Raw genomic sequence first — 18106 nt, forward strand, 5'->3', positions numbered from 1 at the left:
TAAGATAATTGGGAGAAATTCACAGGTAACACAGCAGTACAGAGGGAAAATAAGTAGTGAAGAATAAAATAACAATTGAATAAACATATAACATGTGTGCAATATATGACAAATGTGAAAATACATGTGACTGCAATTTGCAGAGTTCTCAGCTATTAAATTAAATAACAACAATGTGCAAAAATGTATATTAACTTATAAATTAATCAAATGCTGCAGCACCTTTGATTTATTCAGTGGTTCCATGTAGACTGTACTCGGCCCAGCAACCTTTATACATAGATTGAGTCTAGAAGCATTTCCAGTCTTAAGTTTATGCCGTAATGTTTTGTGTGTATCTGCAAAGTTTCATTAAACATGTACTTCAGAATCAGATGCATTGCATACAGATTTAATCCAAACTATGACTGCAGACAGCATTGGAGAGATTTGGCCTAAATGCTGCATGTCCTTCATTAATTCACCACAGTGAGACACAAATTTGCCCATTTATTAATTGCACTTTTGTAAAAAAAAAAAAAAAAAAAGAAAGAAAGAAAGAAAGAAAGAAAGAAAGAAAGAAAGAAAAAGAGCCTTGTCATTTTTTATTAACTTTTCTTTTCGAACATTTCTCAAGACATACACATCTGAAAAACAACAGAGAGGGAAAAGTAATCGCTGCAACAGTCGCCAAAAAAGACAGAACTACATCCACAGAGTAGTAGGAATACCAGGGCAGCCTGTAGGACTCTGTTCTCAGGTGAGCTGCACCTTTGTGTCTCATGATGAACTCTATCCAGAAGATGGCGGTATCCATCGGCTTCATCGGTGTGTCTCTGTGCAGCCTGGACAGTCTCTGCATGTTCATCCTGTACGAGGGCTCATTCAGGACTTCCTGTATGGCCTTCAGGAAGTTGTCGTCTTTGTCCACTGCGTTGAGGGTGAGAATCTTAGCTCCTCCTCTCTCTTTCAAACGTAGCAGGTTGTCGTACTGGTCAAAAAAAATAGGCAGACCCACAACTGGGACTCCGTGATAAATAGCTTCTTGAAGTCCATTTGTTCCTCCATGGGCCACAAATAATTTTATCTTTGGATGTCCTAAAAGATCATTCTGTGGCATCCAGTCGACTATTAAGGTGTTGTTGCCCAGACTGGCTGGTCTGTCACCTTTATATCTCCAGATGATTTTCTGTGGCAATTTTGCAAAAGCTGCAGCGATCTCATTTGTCATGTCAGCAGGAAGTTCACTCACAAAAGTCCCCAAAGACATGATGATGACTCCATGTTCTCCTGAACTCTGCACAAACTCCTCCAGGTGTTCAGGTAAAGGTTCAGCAGGTTTACACTGGAACCCTCCCATGTACACAACATTAGGCATGGTGGGACGAGGGAACTCAAACACAAAGTCCACTCTCATGAGCCACAGGTCTGCTCCCCTCAGAAGGTCACTATATCTGACTTCTGGGCCAAAGAACTTGTCACAAACAGCTTGATACTGAGGGTCAATTAAAAATACATCCTGAGCTTGCCAAATGACATAGAAAATTAGATTTTTGACTCTTTGCATAAAAGTCATTTTGTCTGACAGTCCGGAGCCAGTCATTGGAGTATAAGATAAAGGAGACGGTGCAACAGCTAAATGCCCCTCTCCACTAGTTACCCATCGCACATTATAGACCAGAGGTAGTTTAAGAGCGTGAGCCAACATTATACCTGCCCCCCATGCTGGGTCAGTAAGGACCAGATCATACTCTCTCTCCTTTAAACTATTCATTAAGTCCTTATCTTCAAACATCTTGGTAGCCATTTTGCACATTATTCCATGTATGTTAAACATTGCAGTAAACATCTCAACCTGCAAACTGGCAAAGCTCAAAAGTGAGCTTCCTCCCCTTTCTGTGTCAATGATCCTCTCCAGGATCGGGTTAATGAAGTCATGATTAAAGGCTTCAGTGACGGGAACTGTGATTGTCTTGTAGTGCGGAGAGTCGTCCTTGATGTACCAGCTTTTGTTGGTTCGTACCACATCAACAGAGTGTCCTCGAGAGTGGAGGGCTTTGATCAAGATGTCCATGTTCACCCAGTGGCTTCCCTCTAAAGGAACAATCAAAATCTTCCCTCCATGACCAATTCTCCATGACAGAAACACGATGGAAAAGAAGAGAAGAAAAGTTACACTTCCATGTGGAGACATCGTTAACCTGAAAGGAGAAAATTGTAAATTAAACATCATTATTAATCATGTTGGGGATACAAACAATCTATAAATGCCAACAGATGAAAGTAAGTGACATTAAATCACAGGCAGGCTTGAGCTGAATAACGTACCTGTTTCACATGCAGTAGCTCCGGCCATATATGTGCTGAGACGATGCAGCAAATGACCCAAGTTACCACTGAATACATAACCCCAAATTCCAGGAAAGATTACACAAGTGGATTACAGATAAGCCTGCTTTTGAGCCCTTTTCTTCTGGACTGGGCAACAATGCTGCCTCTTTGTTGAAAAATGTGTTACAGCTGCTTACTTTACCTCCATGTTAGAATGGGGAATGTAAATGTTTCAATGCTCATACAAAGCCCCCATTACTATTGAAAATCATTTGTGTGCTTTTAAAGAGTCAAGGTGGTTTCCGTAAATAATAATAATGCCACACATCAAAATTAGTAGCTAAGGTTACCGACGAACCAACAGTTTTATCAAATAGCGACTGTCAGGACTGTCATATACTGATAAATGTGCCTTTATGCTTTCTAAGACAAATCAAAGTTGTGGGTAGATTTACTTATAATTAGCAAGAAATAAGCCAATCAACGATGCAAAAACCTATTTTCTCTTATAAAAACTGATGAGATAAAAGTGGTGAAGACAAGACAAGGGGAAAATGAAGACGGATGCTATGAGGGAATGGAAGAAGATAAGAAAAAATAAAGGTTTGAATAAAACTTACTACTACTGCTCTCGTCCCCTTTTCTGTTGTTGTTATTATACATATTTGTTTGGTTCATATTGAAATATAAAAACATATTTTCTGTACCTGGGCTTGTTTGTTTAACATATCTTTACAGTCTCTGCACTGAGTGAAGCTACAAGTGTCATATGACAACACGGCCATGTGAGGGCGCTGTTCTGCTGCTGGAGCACAGTGACCCTGCAGTCATCCTGCTTCTTAGAGATGTTTATAGGGGCGTGTTATCCCACTGACCCTTGTCCCACTATCGACATCAATCAGATCCCAGGACAGATTAAGATTCAGACCTGGTTTTCACTTCTGATGGTGCTTGTTCTTTGTGCAGTCCAAGCTAGAGAGTGGCTGATGCTGTATGCCTGGATTTATCTGTTGCCTAGGATCGTCTTACAGGCCTCATAAAGTATGTGGGATTTGTTCTCAGGCTTTACACAAAGTGCTGCCTTTGAGAATCAAGTCCTGGCAAGAAAATCCACCTCTCCCGCCCCCACACTTTGTTAAGTGGAATGAAGAGGGGAACTATTAAACCTCGTGTGTCCCTAAAGAGGAGTGTCTGACCTGTTTGCACTGTGATTACGATCTATTGATTGGGTTCATGTTACTGCGGTCCTCTTGATGTACACAGGAGACTTGCCTTTTATTATTTGCTCTGGCTCTTTTACCATGTTTCAGATGTTTACCTACGAGAATTTTCTCCAGAGGCTTTACGAACTGATCTATTCTGATGATCTGTATGGTTGATTTGTGGCACTGCAGTTACAGATACACAAAGACGAATCATCACCTTCGTTTTGAATTATGCCCAACGGATAACGTGGCTGCTCCTGATGTGCCGGTTGGCACCTTGCATGGCAGCCAAAAATGCCCCAAATCTAATTAATCTCGCTTGGATGTTTTGCCCCAGTAGGGTGACAAACCCTGCCCCAGCTGGGCCTCGAGCCCAGGACCTTCTTGCTGTTAGCAGCAGCGCTAACTACTGCGCCCCCCATGCTGTTGTGAGATGCCACATCATTGACCATTCATTAGGACAGACATGAACTGGATAACCCTGCATCAACATAAAGGGCCGTCAGTGAGACCTTGAACCAATAGTAATTGATCCTGTGAGGACATGTTTTCTCGCCATGACCCATCTGTGAATCCAGACCCAGTGATAAATCTTCACTCTGTAATGCCAGCTCATAAGTGAAATGAATGTACTGAAATTTATTGATGTATGAGATGTGGGCAAAAATGAGTTTTCTTCTCTCATCATATGTACTACATCAACTACATTCTCATTTATCTTTTAAATCAAAAATACAATCTTTTTAAAACAAACAAACAAACAATAAAAACCCCCATGTCTCTTTGAGATTTACTCAGCAAACAAAGTCCCAAATCTTGATCTCAGGCACAGCTGTGACTTACAGAGTGACTGTGGAGAAGCAGAGCGGATCTATATCTGAGTGATAATCTCAATATTTCTAGTCTGTCCAATCTCAAATAGGACCCATAACGAGCTGTTAATGTGCTTTGCCTCCATTTGCGGTTAGATGAACTGTGGGAGTTCTCAGAGGGTGCTTCCGGCATGGTTAGGGACGATGATGTTGGCCCATTTGTAAATAACTGGGATGAAGAGAAGAGCGGAGCCCAGGATGGACACCAGGAGGAAGGCCCAGAGAAACATTCGATCCAGGACCTGGGCTACAAACTTCCAGTCTTGTACCACCTGAAAGAAATTGTGACGCATGAGTCAGACATGTCCGGACATATACTCAGAGAGACATGCTCGAGCTAGACTTCTATCATCTTTGTGATGAGTGAGTAACATTTAGTATTATATTGTGTGAGGTTTATCACAGCCCTTGCCGCTATTTGTTGGTGGGACAAAATGTTCTCAAATATTTTATGATTACCTATGGTAGTAAAGATACACAAAATCAAACACACTCACCTCCCTGACCTCATTTTCTTTAACCACATGCATGGTTATGTAGCGGATAGAATCCAAAGCTGCTTGTAGGTTATGTCTGGTGTAGAGGAGAGGTTTCAGTTCAGGGGCTGAGTTCTTCATCATACCCACTCCTCCCGCTCTGGCAGCTCCGGTTGTGGCGTAACGATCCACGTGGCTACGCATGCACAGCAGCTTAGGCAGTCGATGCAGAAAAATCCTCCTCACCCAAGGGGCCATGCCGTGATGTGTAGAAGAAGAGCGATGGTGGATGTTGATGGCAAAGACGGTGATGATGATGGAGAGTGTGACGAAGATCATGGTGAAGACCAGATACTCCCCGATGAGAGGGATAGCCTTCGAGGAGGAGGGGATAATCTCCTCGATGACCAGGAGGAAAACCGTGAGCGACACCAGGACTGAGGTGCAGAGAGAGATCTTCTCGCCGCCGTTGGAGGGCAGGTAGAAGACGAGGATGGTGAGGAAGGACAGGCCGATGCAGGGGATGATGAGGAAGAGGGTGTAGAAAAGAGGCAGCCTGCGGATGATGAAAAAGTAGGTGATGGTGGGATAGGAGGAGCTGCCGTCGGTCCTCAAACTACGGCTGCCTGTGGCCTTCACTATCTCCCATTCACCATTGTCAAAATAATCCCGCTTGTCCACGTGGAACTCCTCCAGAGTTATGTCCACCTGTCGAATACAGAGCGAATTCTCATGACGATTAGTGGTCATGACTCAAACAGTGCACAAACTATGAAGTAGGCGCTCACCTGGGAGCCATCGTATGTCCAGGAGCCAAACTTCATCGAGCAGTTCTGGAGGTCAAAGGGGAAGAAGGTGACGTCAATGGTGCAGGCTGACTTGTAATTGGCTGGTGGTGTCCATGATATGGTTCCATCATACTTAACAACTGCTTTGGTGACAGTACCCTCAAAACGGCCATCTGAACTGTTGAAAGAAAACACCTTTCATGTTAAAGCTCCCCTAATGGCTAAACTAGCTTAATTTATAGTCGTTAGAATGTTTTGAGCAGAGCTGCATGATGTTTTTAAAAGGTACAATGGTTACATTACTTGATTAATACTTTTTAGTATTACTGATTCTTTATTATACAGAACTATCAGCATATCACTATGGTCATGACATCCTTGTCATTTCCTCTCATATACTGACACATACTTATCATACAGTACAACATCAGGCAGCCAGATCCTGTCAGAAGGGACTCGGATGACTGTGATGCCCAGATAGTCGTCAGGGTTCCATCTGAGTTTCATGTCAACCCACTCCTAAATAAAAGAGATATTCGAAAATAAGTTAATACTCATTAAAAAAACAACAACAACAAAAACACGGTTGGGGCTTGACATTTAGGGAAATGTTGATATCACTCATGTCTGTATGCTGAGAAGCTGCAGCCAGCCAGCTAACTTAGCACAAGGACAGGTAGAAACTACAGCAATCACTGGCTTTGCTCTTTGGTAACAAACAAACAAACCAATAAACAAGTTGTAAAACCAAATATAAAAAGCCAAAGTTTAAAAATAGAAAATCACAGATTGGTGGAGGTGATATATCAGTACCAACAAGATCTAATGGGTTAATTAGTGACTTTTACAGGTGCTGGTAGGTCGATTGTGTTACCTTTGACCAGAGCTGGCTGTTTCCCCATTTCCTGTTGTTGCACTAAGCTAACTAGTGGTCTCATATATTGTCTATGGACATGAAAGTATCAGCATCCTTCACTTGTAACACCCAATAAAGCAAATAAGCAAACTTTCCAAAATGGCAAACATTTCCTTTAAACTGGTATTCAGTGTTTATGCTTTCATTTTTTTAGTACACACTGTTTCTCCCAGCTCCAGAGGAGGACACGTGTTCTAGCAAACACAGCACAATATATTGTTACTAGACTGTTGCAAGCAGATTTATTTGATTTGGCAGCTACTACCTGACTTGGCAAAGCACTTTGCGATAGAATAATCTGAAGGGTAAACTAGTGTGTGAAACAAGCGTGAGTTCAGCAGTAAGGTGACCTCCAAATGACAGAGATAAAATACAATTAGAAAATCTGACATTCTTTCCCACTTTGCAAAATTACACCTATGATAGATGGCCGTCACTGCTAGGGGCCACTGCCCTTCCTGCTCTGTTTCTGCATGATGCAATCCATCAATATGAAAGGGGGTAACTGACCTGAGTGGCAAGGCCTGGTCTATGGGGATAATTCATAAGATGCATGACAGACAGGACACCTAAGACCATGAATAAGGCTGACAGGAGAATGAGAAGGCCTTGTGGAGAAAGGTGTGTGGGCACAAGACCAAAGGATAAGGCCATAGATAAGGACAGTTGGTGAAATGTCACTGTGTCAGATTAAAAAAAAAAGAGGGGTGTGAAGAGGCTGACCGGCTGTCTGTGAATGCCATGTAAGCCAGAGGTTATTTTAGAATATGTCCTCGGCCATTTTCCAGGCCAACACCATAAGCCTTACCCTGAGGCTGATGGCGTACCTTATTACAAAATGTAACACTGCAGCAGTTGTCTTGTCTGACACCTCTACTAACCTGTTTCATCCAAACATTAGTCGTCATCCGCTGATTCTTCTCATCCTAGAACGTTCAAACGAGAATCAAAGTATAAAATTCAATTTGAAAAGGCAGCTCTTTCTTTAGAGTAACAATTCAAATATCATTCTGCCTGTGGCTGACGCACATTCATACAATAACATCAATAACAGCAGCGATGCTCGTCTGTTCTCACCACATCAACTAGCTGGGAGATGGCAAGTCCAAATTTCACACGGATCGTCTGGTTTAGGAATTCCACGGGTCGAACCCATTTCTGGTAGTTCCCAAAGAGGTATTTGAACAGCTTGTCCTCTGCTTTTGCATAGGAGGAGAGTTTAGGGACCCCTGGAAGGTGTGAAGAGACAAGATGGTTAGATAGAATAATTTAAAGGAGACATATTGTGCTCATTTTCGCTTTGTAATTTATTCTGTGTTCTGACTAGAATGGGTTTAGTGCTTAAAAAAAAAAAAAAAAAAATCAGCTTTCTCACACTGTCCAACCAGAATTGCTCTGTTTCAGCTCCTGTCTCTTTACTTTGTTTATATTTGGCAGACTCTGCCACCTTTGTACCGTCAAAGTTTATAAGGGCTTTATATCTTCTGAGACCAGTTTGTTTAATCAATTATGGGAAGAAAAAAATATTTGTGTTATTCCCTGTATTCACCTGTCTGACCTTACCATAGTGTTGATGTCCAGAGTTTCTGTTTCTGACCTCTGTGGTAAAGGTTTTGGTTTCAAGAGACAGAGAAGCCAAAGCTTTGACCCAAACACACTCTGGATAACCAGCGTGTTTGTAATCCTTAAAAAACAGATGGCACCTGTCTGCTATACAGACAACACAGCGTGTTCAGTGTTGCATCTTACTCCGTCCGGCTAACAAAATACTATCAAAGGATTTCCAGCCTCGTATTTATGTTGTCAAAGCAGTTATTGCATGAAAAGGTACTTCAGAAACAATTAATTGTTACACGGTTTAATCACAGAAATGATTCTAAATATGCTTGGAGAAAGTGGTGATGATATCTGGCCCACTTTCTTTCTACTGCATATCCTTCCTTCATTCACCAAAGTGAAAAAAAACAACTGCCCATTTACTTGTTTCGCACTGTGAGTCATGTGCGTCAGTGAATGAAAATAATACAGGCACTCTCAATTCAAGGGGCGCTGTTATGAAATCATTAAATGGATCTTTCGAGAATAAGTGTGAATGTAATGAAAGGTAAATATAGGATAATATAAAAGAGTGCTTTTTTTTACTTCAAAAAGGTAAAGAGCAACACGTCAAATGTGTGCATACACAGAATGTCGGACTGATGTGTTACAGTTGTCTACGCTGACCTTTCAAAATTGGTATTATTCAGTTCAAATATACTTCAATTACTGAAATAAGAAAGAAATGTACTTATATTTCCTTCTTATTGAGTTTCATCTTCCTTTTTATCTTCTGCAGGAATTATACTTTTTTTCTGTTCATACAATCATTAAAATAGAAAAAATATAAATCTTCATTGTTAGGTTGAACCAGAGCTCGTCTACAGTGTGGAAAATATCGATTACATTCTGAATTACGACACTTTCTCTCATCTCACCCTTCAACTCATTCAGCAGCCACCACGGTTATAAACTCAATTTATGGACAGAGAATGTGGCTGGAAATCTACCACAAGACTGACCACAAATGTGTAGTGTCACCCTCTCAGTGTGTGCGGATCAATAAAGGACGGAGGCTGCAGCACCCTCAGTCAATGACTGTGTGATAAGCAAATTCATCATCTCTTCAGCCCTCCGCACCACTATCGCCAGCATCTTGCTCGCCTGTAAAGCCAGCTGCATGGTCTGCTGGGCCCATCATTGATCTGTTTTCATGAATGATACATTTGTAGAGTCAAGAATATACTGATGGAAAAATAATGCATGTGCTATACAGTAAAAGGAGATCCTCATTTACACCTCATACTAAGATTAATATTTAATGGTAACTCGTTGGTGCATTTTCAATGAGGCTGGAGTCGATTCCTTTTGCGATGTGCGGCGGGGAGCATAACGCAAATCAATATAAATGAAACGTGGGATATATTGTGTGTGTGCTGCCGTACAGATGACGAGGATTAAAGTGAGATGAAACTACGATGACGCGTTGCTGCAACCGGACAAATATGCAAAACATCAATGACAGAAATAAACTCCAACACCTATACGAACATACTGCATGTAGAAATATACTCCAAAGGATAAGCTGCACACATGCGTCCAGGTATAGGTTTATATAGATATTAATACACACAAATAAATACACAATGTCATGGCAACAGTGGTTCCGCTCTTCTACAGTACGCATTTAATACACACTGTATTGACCTCTCCAACCATTCCTTTACTTGCCCACAGGCTGTCACTACAGAGTTCACCACTTGGCTCATCCTGCGACCCAGTCGTCAGTGAATCCAACAACACTTAAGTTCACACAAGGACAACAATCAGCTGCCTCATTACTTCAGCTGTTCAGATTGTATTCTGTTGCTCCTGCAAACTTTGACCTTTAGTCCGCATTCAAGTCAAATCGGAGTAATTTGTGCTTTCAAGGTTCAAGGTTTTTTACACGACACACACACACACACAAGAAGAAAAACTATTATTCACAGTGGAGTGAATAGCTTTGGCTACTTCTGTGTAAATTGTCAAACTGGAGTAAGTGGAAAAGGTTGTGACTGAGGTGGATGTAGCGCTCGCTTCAACATCCCAAGCTGGAAGGTCAGTATGTGTTCTGAAACAAACAAACACGAGCGCCTCACGTCAGCCAGAAGTGCCTCATTCATTTAAATGTGTTCCAGATTTAGTGGAGGTGGTGTTGTGTTGTTAAAGCACACAAGTTTTAACAGTCACATAAACAACTCTGACAACACTGTCGTTGACACCAGACTGTCATGACTCCTGTTTGTGTTGTCCTTGTATCTGGTTTTTGGTTTTTGATTCATGTCCTTTTTTTTCTATGTCTTGTTGTGTTCTGTGTTTTGGTTTTTCCTTGTCTTGTGTCTCATGTTCTGATTTTTCCATGCCCTCATGTGTCCTTTAAGTTCTCCTGTGTCCTCCCCTCTGGCTCCCTCTGTCTGTTGTCTTGTTCCCTCCTGGTCTGTTCCTCTGTGCTCCTCCCCCTCATTATCACACCTGGCTTCCTTCCTCCTCTCTCCTCACCTGTTCCTCGTCATGTCATTAGTGTCTGTGTATTTAGTCTCTGTGTTCCCCTCACTCCTGGTCCGGTCATTGTTTGCTGTTTTCTGTTTTCTCCATGCTCCTGTCCATGCTCCTGTCCATGCTCCTGTCCATGCTCCTGTCCATGCTCCTGTCCATGCTCCTGTCCAGTTTGGTATGTCTTGGTTTTGTATTTTCCATGTTTGAGTTGAACTTTGATTTTTTGATTTGCACTTTGTCTAGCTGTTTTCTGTTGCTACTTTGTCTTGCCCTTTAAGTTGTTACTTTACCTGGCTGATTCGGTTGTTACTTTGCTTTTTTGTCCTGTTTTGTCTGCCTTGGTTTTTTTTTTGCATTTCGGCTTTTGCTTTATTAAAGCTCGCCTTTTGTTCTCCTTATCTTTGCCTCCTGTGTGTAACTGCGTTTGGGTCCACCTTCCCCTTCCATAGTTTTCCCCTTTAAACCCCAACCGGACACCAGACTGCAGAGCAGCTTCATTCCTCAGACGAAGACTCCTTTACTCACCTTTCACCCTCTGCTCTATAAATTCATTTTTTCAGGTGCTCAAACTTAGTTTAGTTTTGCAACCCTGGTGTTGTAAAATGAACTTTTCCTGTCAATCTGACATGACCTGAACTGTGCCGCAAATGTTTCCTTGGTTTTCAGCATTATGTCACAAGAAAACCCGGAGTAAACCCACACGAAATCAGTGAAACTGTGGCACCTTCTGTCTTATTGTTATCAAGTTTCTAGTTTTTAGGAGAAATCTCCTTCTTTTAATGAAAAATCTGAGGTGGTAAGTAACAAATTAAGCTGTTAGAAGTGTGCTGCTTGTAAAACAGCCGTGCATTTTCTTACTGTGTACAACACTCTGAGCTCAGTCATCAGGTTTACCATCCAGCTTAAAACATTAACTTTCAAAAAAAAAAAAAAAAAATCTAACTGCAAAATTTGATATGAAAAGTGGTCACAGTGACACTTTTCTGTACGACTTTAACTTGGCAAGCAATCCCCCAATCTTCGCTGAGCATCTGCCAAGCTTTACTCCGTCTTTTCCTGCCTCTACGTACCCGCTAGAGTCCAGCTCATCTTCGACTGTGCCATCTGTCATACCGAGGCTTTTTACGCTCCACCGTGATAATTTAATGAGGCAACCCCGGTCCTTGGGATACTTACGCAGTGAGTGGCACAGGTGGCAGCAGCACAGCAACGGCAGCAGCAGCAGCAGTGCGAGAGAGGTGGCTGTCCCTCCTGCTCTCAGCATCATATTGGAGGCGGCACTGGATCCACGCAGCTGGTCCCTCTGGCATCAGAGCTGGAAAATAAACACAGGAGGTCAGTGGTTATTGAAATCAGTAGCTTTTGTGTGCATCAGACAAACAGCTGAGCCGCTGGTATTTATTATGCCTTGGGTTAAGGGTTAAATTCCCAAGGTAGCCTGCTCCCTTTAGGCTACACAGCAATGGATTTCAGTGAACAGGCTGTGTAGAGCTAAGAAAAACATCCTGATGGCGTTCATACTGAATAAACTGCATTAATCATACGCCCTCAGTAAACTGCATCCTGCACGAGCCAAGAATCTAACGCTGCACCCTCACCTCACCTTGCTAACCTGACCCTCCTCGAGGCAATGATTACATTTCACACAGCAAGCATGCAAATGATGTACACATACCCGCTCCTCTGAGTCTCTTCCATAAACACACAATCCAGAGTGGCAGCGGCGACGGTGGTGGTGGTGGTGTTGTTGGTGGAGGCGGTGGGAGTCTTGACGACAGCGACAGAGCTGCTCTAGCGCTCCTCCATTCCATGCAGGTTCCTTCTCTCGCCTCATACAGATGCTGCTTCCCTCCCTGCTGCCTCCAATTGTGCACAGGCAACGCATCCTCATCCCCTCCTCCTCCTCCTGTTCCTTCAGAGCCCGCCCTGTTTCCCCCAACACCAGCCCCCCGCCCCCCCCTTCTTCAATAGCATTTCCATGGTCACTAATCATAGACAGGGATAGTCGCCCCCTCCAAGCCTCTCCGCAGCAGCAGCAGCAGCAGCAGCAGCAGCAGGGAACAGCAAGAGCATCTCCGCCACTGTGATTCTGCTTCATATTCCAATAACTGTTACCAGGTTATCTGGTGTCCACAGCCACATGCGATGCCACATTTTGTACCTCTGGCTCCTCTCAGTCTCTCTGAAAATGTGAGTGTTTTTGTGTTGCTATGGTAATAGCTCATTGTGGGACCAGAAATGTTGTGTGGAGGGGGGGAATCAATAACCACTGTGTAGAGAAATCAATGTGCACATTCACCAATGAATATCTAGTTGAGATTATCTTATTTTTACCTTTTTACTTTGTAAGTGTAAAAAAAACAAAAAAAAACTATTGCAACAACAAAAATCTAACAATGATTGAGATCTTCTTTAAAGAATCCAGTATATTTTATCTTTTCACCTATACATAACAATTAGCATTAACTGATGTGATGTGAGGGAGCTCGGTTTTAAACTAAAGGCTAAGAAGGACCAGCGAGGCTTAAAGTGCATGAATAAGCCTTGAAGGATTTCTCCGAACACTGCTGATAAGAAAGGAAATATCATTCTGTGACAATTTGTTCCTGAAAGAGCCTTTCAAAAACCAAATCCTGTTGCACTGGCGTGACAAGCTTACTTTTCAATAATACATTCATGAAACAATGTTCAATTTTCCCTCCTGTAGATTTTATAAAATGGGAAAATTGTTTCGAGGGGATGCATTGATAAAATAATCTATAATAAAAGTAAACCAAACTAAAAATCCACACAATTAAACCTGAAATACTGAGAAAAATACATACAATATCAATATCATTAACACAAAATGACATGTCCTTGTTAAGAATATAGCTTTAAAAAAAAAAAAGGTTTGCTCACCTGGTGAAGCTGAGTCCTTGCCACAGTCTCTCTCCTTGTATCTCCTCTTATCCTGTCCTCCTTCTACTATCAAAGTCAGCTCTAAATAAAATGGGAGGAGTACCACCTCAAATGAGCTAAATCATATCCAAGCAGAACAAGAAAAGCAATTTCACTTGCAAAAAAAAGATCCAGTGTCAAGGAAACCAGAAATATCTTAGACAGCCTAAAAAGAAAAGCACTTTTATCTGGATACACAGAAAAATTAAGAATAATTTTCATAATGTTGTTCTCAAACGTAGCAAAAAAGTTTTTTTTTTTTTATGAATTCTATATTAAATACAATAAATAAATCAAGGTACTGTATTTATTATCAGGAACCACTTATTCTTTGAGAGCTGCCGACAACAGGCCCGGTGCACCCTGAACCGGTCCCCATGCAAACTCAACACATACCAGAACCAATAATAAACAAAATAACACAATTCCAGAAACAAGTTAGTCTATTTTTAAAGTCAAAATAGTTTGAAACACTGAAATATCTTGTCACATTTCGGTGTGTAAGACAGAAAACAGTAACAAGATGCGTTTGTCAGTGGTGGCGTGTTACATTTCATTGTAATCGCTCAATGAAACGCTCAGCCTACACGCAGCAGGCCGTGGGAGCTGACTGAAGGCGAGAAGAATTATCATGCAAATGCTCTTAATGCTGCCAACTCCTGAGTTACACTGACAATTTGGGGCGGACGTGCTCTCCAAAATTATAGCCGTCAGTACAAAAGCCTGTGCCACTGGAACAAAGCCAGCTCTGACTAATATTAGCACAATTTAGAGTCCATTTCATATGTAGCCTGTTATGTAATCTCTTTTACTCATGCCAAATAACACAATTACAACAGGCGGACAAGATCCCTGGCTGACTGGTCTAATGAGGGTAGGGCTGTGCATTTTTATTAAACAGACACATGGATCATAATGAATGAATGGATGAATGATAAAACAAACAAACAAACAAAAAAAACATGTCAGCCAGATAAGACTTTGAGACTCCTGTAGGCTTATGATCCTGTCAGTCATTCACTTCCTTATGCTGCTCTTTCCACCTACACACTGCGGGGCTGGACCTTCACCCAGGCTGCAGCCGTCAGTACTTGGGGAGAACTCGGGGTGCAGTCCTGGTGTTGCCCGTCATTACGCACAGATCTCACCGTTAATGATCCTGACCTACACTGATCCGGATTCCTCCTGTTTCTCTAAGACTGCGTGCGGAGTGGACCGACAGACACACAGACAGCAACAGTAAGTAATGTGAGTTAGCGGATTTTCCCTCATGACAAACAGAACGGCTACATGTCGCTGCACTATGTCGACACAAGAAGTCAAGACGGCTTTACAGATGAGCTTTAGATGCCGGTCCAGAGGACAGGGCGGGTCCAGAGACCAGCAGAACCGCTGTGATCGGCAACAGATGTGTTAAAGCAAAAGGTTCACTTAAACTTTCAGTCGACAACAAGTAGTGCAGCGCTGCACGATGTCCGAACACACGGACCGATACAAAGCGAGTATTTCCAGGACTGATCTGTTTTGCATCATGAACATATATATATGTGTATATATAGTATTATTAAAACAAACAACAACTACTAAATCTTGATGAGTGCTTCAAAAAGTGTCCATGTCTTTTTGGCTAGAGTGTTTTTAACATTAATTCATCTATTTACATGTGAATATGCAGCAAGAAATTAACTGTGAGCTTCTTTAAAGCGACACTACGTTTCTTTTTTAAAATAATAGGGTCAAAATCATTTTGATGCTATAGTGTCAGTGTAGCGGGGAATGACGTCTCTGTCACTTGTTTCTGCACTATGTAACATCAGTGAGAGGGTGGGATCACATTGTTACACACCCGGTCATCTCAACACATGTATTACGTTATGAGTTTAGTTTGTAGTAAGCACTTCATTACGACCGACAAATTGTTACAGATGAGGGATTTGTGTTTACGACAATGGTGCTGCACTCAGAAGAAGCTTTAACTGGAGACACTGCAGCTGAACAGGGTGAGAAAATATATTTTAGCTTACATATATTACAGTGAAACTTCCCCAGTTGATTTGATACCTATAATTGGGTTTTGTAATACAAGTTGTCTGAAACTTTATGTTTGAATATGCAAACATGATAACATAAAAATAAACATGCTGCAAGAACTGTCTCCAGCAGTGGAAACAGCAATGTTAGATTTTGCATCAGTATGTGTCACTTCTTTCTTTGCTGCCAGGTGGTGTGCCATTTCCTTATCCACTCACTGAGGGCAGACTAGATGTGGGTCGTCAACTGTTACCATTCAAACTCTGATGAGTGTTAAAGTTAATTCGTAATTGTTTTCACAAATAGCTCCTTGAAGAGTTCCTATACTAAATACACAGCTTGTGTTGACTGGGTCACAGAACATTTCCAGCGTACTGGGATTTTTTTTCCCTTTGCTAAATGGATTATAAATGGTTTCATTTCAGATGAGGCTGATCTGCTGCTGCAGTGCTTTGCTGCTGCTCGTCCTCGTCCCCAGAGCCTGTCAAGCTGGCAACATCTTGGTGTTTCCTGCCGAAGGCAGTCACTGGATAAACATGGATATCCTACTTCAAGCTTTGCACGCGAGAGGACACCAGATAACTATTATACGGTCCAGCAAAAGTTGGTACATTAAGGAAGAAGCCTCTTATTACGATTCCTATACCATTCAAGTGGAGAGGACCCTAGATCAGAAGTTCATCACAGAACTCGTAACTGAGGCCATTAAATTTGAAAGGGGTGCTCTTCCTTTGATGAGTTTTCTCCAGATGACTGTAGGAATGTTCGGCACATTTGTCGAGGCACATGAGAGTGTGAGTGACTTTGTGACAGCGATGCTTGATGACCAAGACTTGATGAGAAAACTAAATGACAGCAAGTTTGACCTGGTGCTCGCCGACCCCTGCTGGGGTGGAGGAGTCATTCTGGCCAAATATTTGAATCTTCCTTTGGTCTATAATGTTCGCTGGCTAATTGCTGTAGAGGCTCATCTCGCTATTGCCCCTTCACCCATTTCATTTATTCCTATAACAGGATCTGGCAACACTGATAAGATGTCCTTTTTCCAGAGAGTTAAAAATGTGTTGTTGTACACTGTAAGTCAAACACAAAATTACATGGTAGCTAAGCAAGTGTACCAGAAAATATCTGACAAATACCTAGAGCCTGGTATTGACTTTAACCAGTTAATGCTGGAAGCAGACCTGTGGCTCATGAGAGTGGACTTTGTGTTTGAGTTCCCTCGTCCCACCATGCCTAATGTTGTGTACATGGGAGGGTTCCAGTGTAAACCTGCTGAACCTTTACCTGAACACCTGGAGGAGTTTGTGCAGAGTTCAGGAGAACATGGAGTCATCCTCATGTCCATGGGGACTTTTGTGAGTGAACTTCCTGCTGACTTGACAAATGAGATGGCTGCAGCTTTTGCCAGATTACCTCAGAAAGTCATCTGGAGGCATACAGGTGACAGACCAGCCAGTCTGGGCAACAACACTTTACTAGTCGACTGGATGCCACAGAATGATCTTTTAGGACATCCAAAAACAAAACTATTTGTGGCCCATGGAGGAACAAATGGTGTTCAAGAAGCTCTTTATCACGGAGTCCCAGTTGTGGGTCTGCCCTTGTTTTTTGACCAGTACGACAACCTGCTGCGCCTGAAAGAAAGAGGAGGAGCTAAGATTCTATCCATCACTACAGTGGACAAAGACGACAACTTCCTGAAGGCCATACAGGAAGTCCTGAATGAGCCCTCGTACAGGATGAACATGCAGAGACTGTCCAGGCTGCACAGAGACACACCGATGAAGCCGATAGATTCCGCCCTCTTCTGGATAGAGTTCGTCATGAGACACAAAGGTGCAGCTCACCTGAGACCGGCGTCCTACAGGCTGCCCTGGTATTCCTACCACTCTGTGGATGTAGTTCTGTTCCTGGCCGGAGCTGTGCTGCTCGTGCTTTGTACCATTTTGCTCTTGATCAGGTGTTTATACACTACAATGTGTAAACGTAAAGCCAAACGTGACTAATCATTCAAGGGATGTCCAGTCTTTACATTCAGTTTGTAAAAATGAATCAATATATAGATACATTTTGATAATCTTGAGATTTATGTAATATTTGTTTTAACTGTTAGGGTCAAAATTTCCACAATTTCTTACAAATGAAATCGCATTTTGCTGCACATACTCATAATTTGTTTGATGATGTATTTCATTAAAAGTACTTGAACTAAATGGATGCTTTCATTAACACTGTCCTAATGACAAAAATACTTGAAATCAATGTAAATGGAGTTATGTTGTCCCAATGGGAATATTTTATGTGCTTTTTTTTAATGGCAATGGCAGGAGTGCTTCTTGTTACTGTAGGTGTTATGAGAAAGCAGAGGCTCATGGGAGAAGAGAATGACTACAGTTGGGGTTTAAAACTAGTAAATTATAAACTTTATCCTTAATTGGTGGAGAAAAATGTATAAATAAAGATTTTAAAAGCTTTGACTGTTTATGTTCAT

At 41.9% G+C, this 18106-nt stretch overlaps 4 protein-coding genes across 8 annotated transcripts in view; 1 reads left to right on the forward strand and 3 right to left on the reverse strand.

Moving 5' to 3' along the window:
- Positions 1 to 577: 577 nt before the first annotated feature.
- LOC119018071 (UDP-glucuronosyltransferase 2B20-like) lies at positions 578 to 2149 on the reverse strand. The gene has a single exon (XM_037095424.1). The coding sequence runs from the start codon at positions 2051 to 2053 to the stop codon at positions 578 to 580; it is 1476 nt and encodes a 491-aa protein (XP_036951319.1). The 5' UTR covers positions 2054 to 2149.
- Positions 2150 to 4130: 1981 nt separating this feature from the next.
- chrna5 (cholinergic receptor, nicotinic, alpha 5) lies at positions 4131 to 12536 on the reverse strand. The gene is made up of 8 exons (XM_037095413.1): positions 12317 to 12536; positions 11818 to 11956; positions 7645 to 7796; positions 7449 to 7493; positions 6061 to 6170; positions 5652 to 5829; positions 4885 to 5571; positions 4131 to 4659 (listed from the first exon to the last, which is right to left on the reverse strand). Exons 2-8 carry the CDS (start codon positions 11906 to 11908, stop codon positions 4501 to 4503), a joined length of 1422 nt encoding a protein of 473 aa, XP_036951308.1. The 5' UTR covers positions 11909 to 11956; positions 12317 to 12536; the 3' UTR covers positions 4131 to 4500.
- On the forward strand, positions 11961 to 18090 carry LOC119018062 (UDP-glucuronosyltransferase 2C1-like). 5 transcript variants are annotated; one of them, XM_037095405.1, is made up of 3 exons: positions 11961 to 11976; positions 14656 to 14820; positions 16038 to 18090. In XM_037095405.1, exon 3 carries the CDS (start codon positions 16038 to 16040, stop codon positions 17619 to 17621), a length of 1584 nt encoding a protein of 527 aa, XP_036951300.1. In that variant the 5' UTR covers positions 11961 to 11976; positions 14656 to 14820; the 3' UTR covers positions 17622 to 18090. The 5 variants fall into 5 exon arrangements, with proteins under 5 accessions (XP_036951300.1, XP_036951299.1, XP_036951301.1 ...); XM_037095404.1 differs by lacking the exon at positions 11961 to 11976 and adding an exon at positions 12713 to 12831; XM_037095402.1 differs by lacking the exons at positions 11961 to 11976; positions 14656 to 14820 and adding exons at positions 14892 to 15581; positions 15803 to 15846.
- rec114 (REC114 meiotic recombination protein) overlaps positions 13492 to 18106 on the reverse strand; it is a 59146-nt gene continuing 54531 nt past the window's right edge. The window contains exon 8 of the mRNA XM_037095418.1: positions 13492 to 13623. The gene's annotated coding sequence lies outside the window, so the exon portion shown is untranslated. The remainder of the gene's footprint in view (positions 13624 to 18106) is intronic.

The sequence above is a fragment of the Acanthopagrus latus genome, chromosome 4 (assembly GCF_904848185.1).
Source record: "Acanthopagrus latus isolate v.2019 chromosome 4, fAcaLat1.1, whole genome shotgun sequence".
Lineage (NCBI taxonomy): Eukaryota > Metazoa > Chordata > Actinopteri > Spariformes > Sparidae > Acanthopagrus > Acanthopagrus latus.

What these genes read in the sequence shown, in the direction of transcription:
- LOC119018071 (XM_037095424.1), bottom strand. Translation starts at nt 2,053, where the DNA reads ATGGACATCTTGATCAAAGCCCTCCACTCTCGAGGACACTCTGTTGAT.
- chrna5 (XM_037095413.1), bottom strand. Translation starts at nt 11,908, where the DNA reads ATGATGCTGAGAGCAGGAGGGACAGCCACCTCTCTCGCACTGCTGCTG. An exon ending in TCTCCCAGCTAGTTGATGTG is followed by an intron (nt 7,494 to 7,644) that starts GTGAGAACAGAC and finishes TGAACGTTCTAG; the next exon opens with GATGAGAAGAATCAGCGGAT. An exon ending in GGACATACGATGGCTCCCAG is followed by an intron (nt 5,572 to 5,651) that starts GTGAGCGCCTAC and finishes TGTATTCGACAG; the next exon opens with GTGGACATAACTCTGGAGGA.
- LOC119018062 (XM_037095402.1), top strand. Translation starts at nt 15,530, where the DNA reads ATGGTGCTGCACTCAGAAGAAGCTTTAACTGGAGACACTGCAGCTGAA. An exon ending in AGACACTGCAGCTGAACAGG is followed by an intron (nt 15,582 to 15,802) that starts GTGAGAAAATAT and finishes CTTTGCTGCCAG; the next exon opens with GTGGTGTGCCATTTCCTTAT. An exon ending in TCACTGAGGGCAGACTAGAT is followed by an intron (nt 15,847 to 16,037) that starts GTGGGTCGTCAA and finishes GTTTCATTTCAG; the next exon opens with ATGAGGCTGATCTGCTGCTG.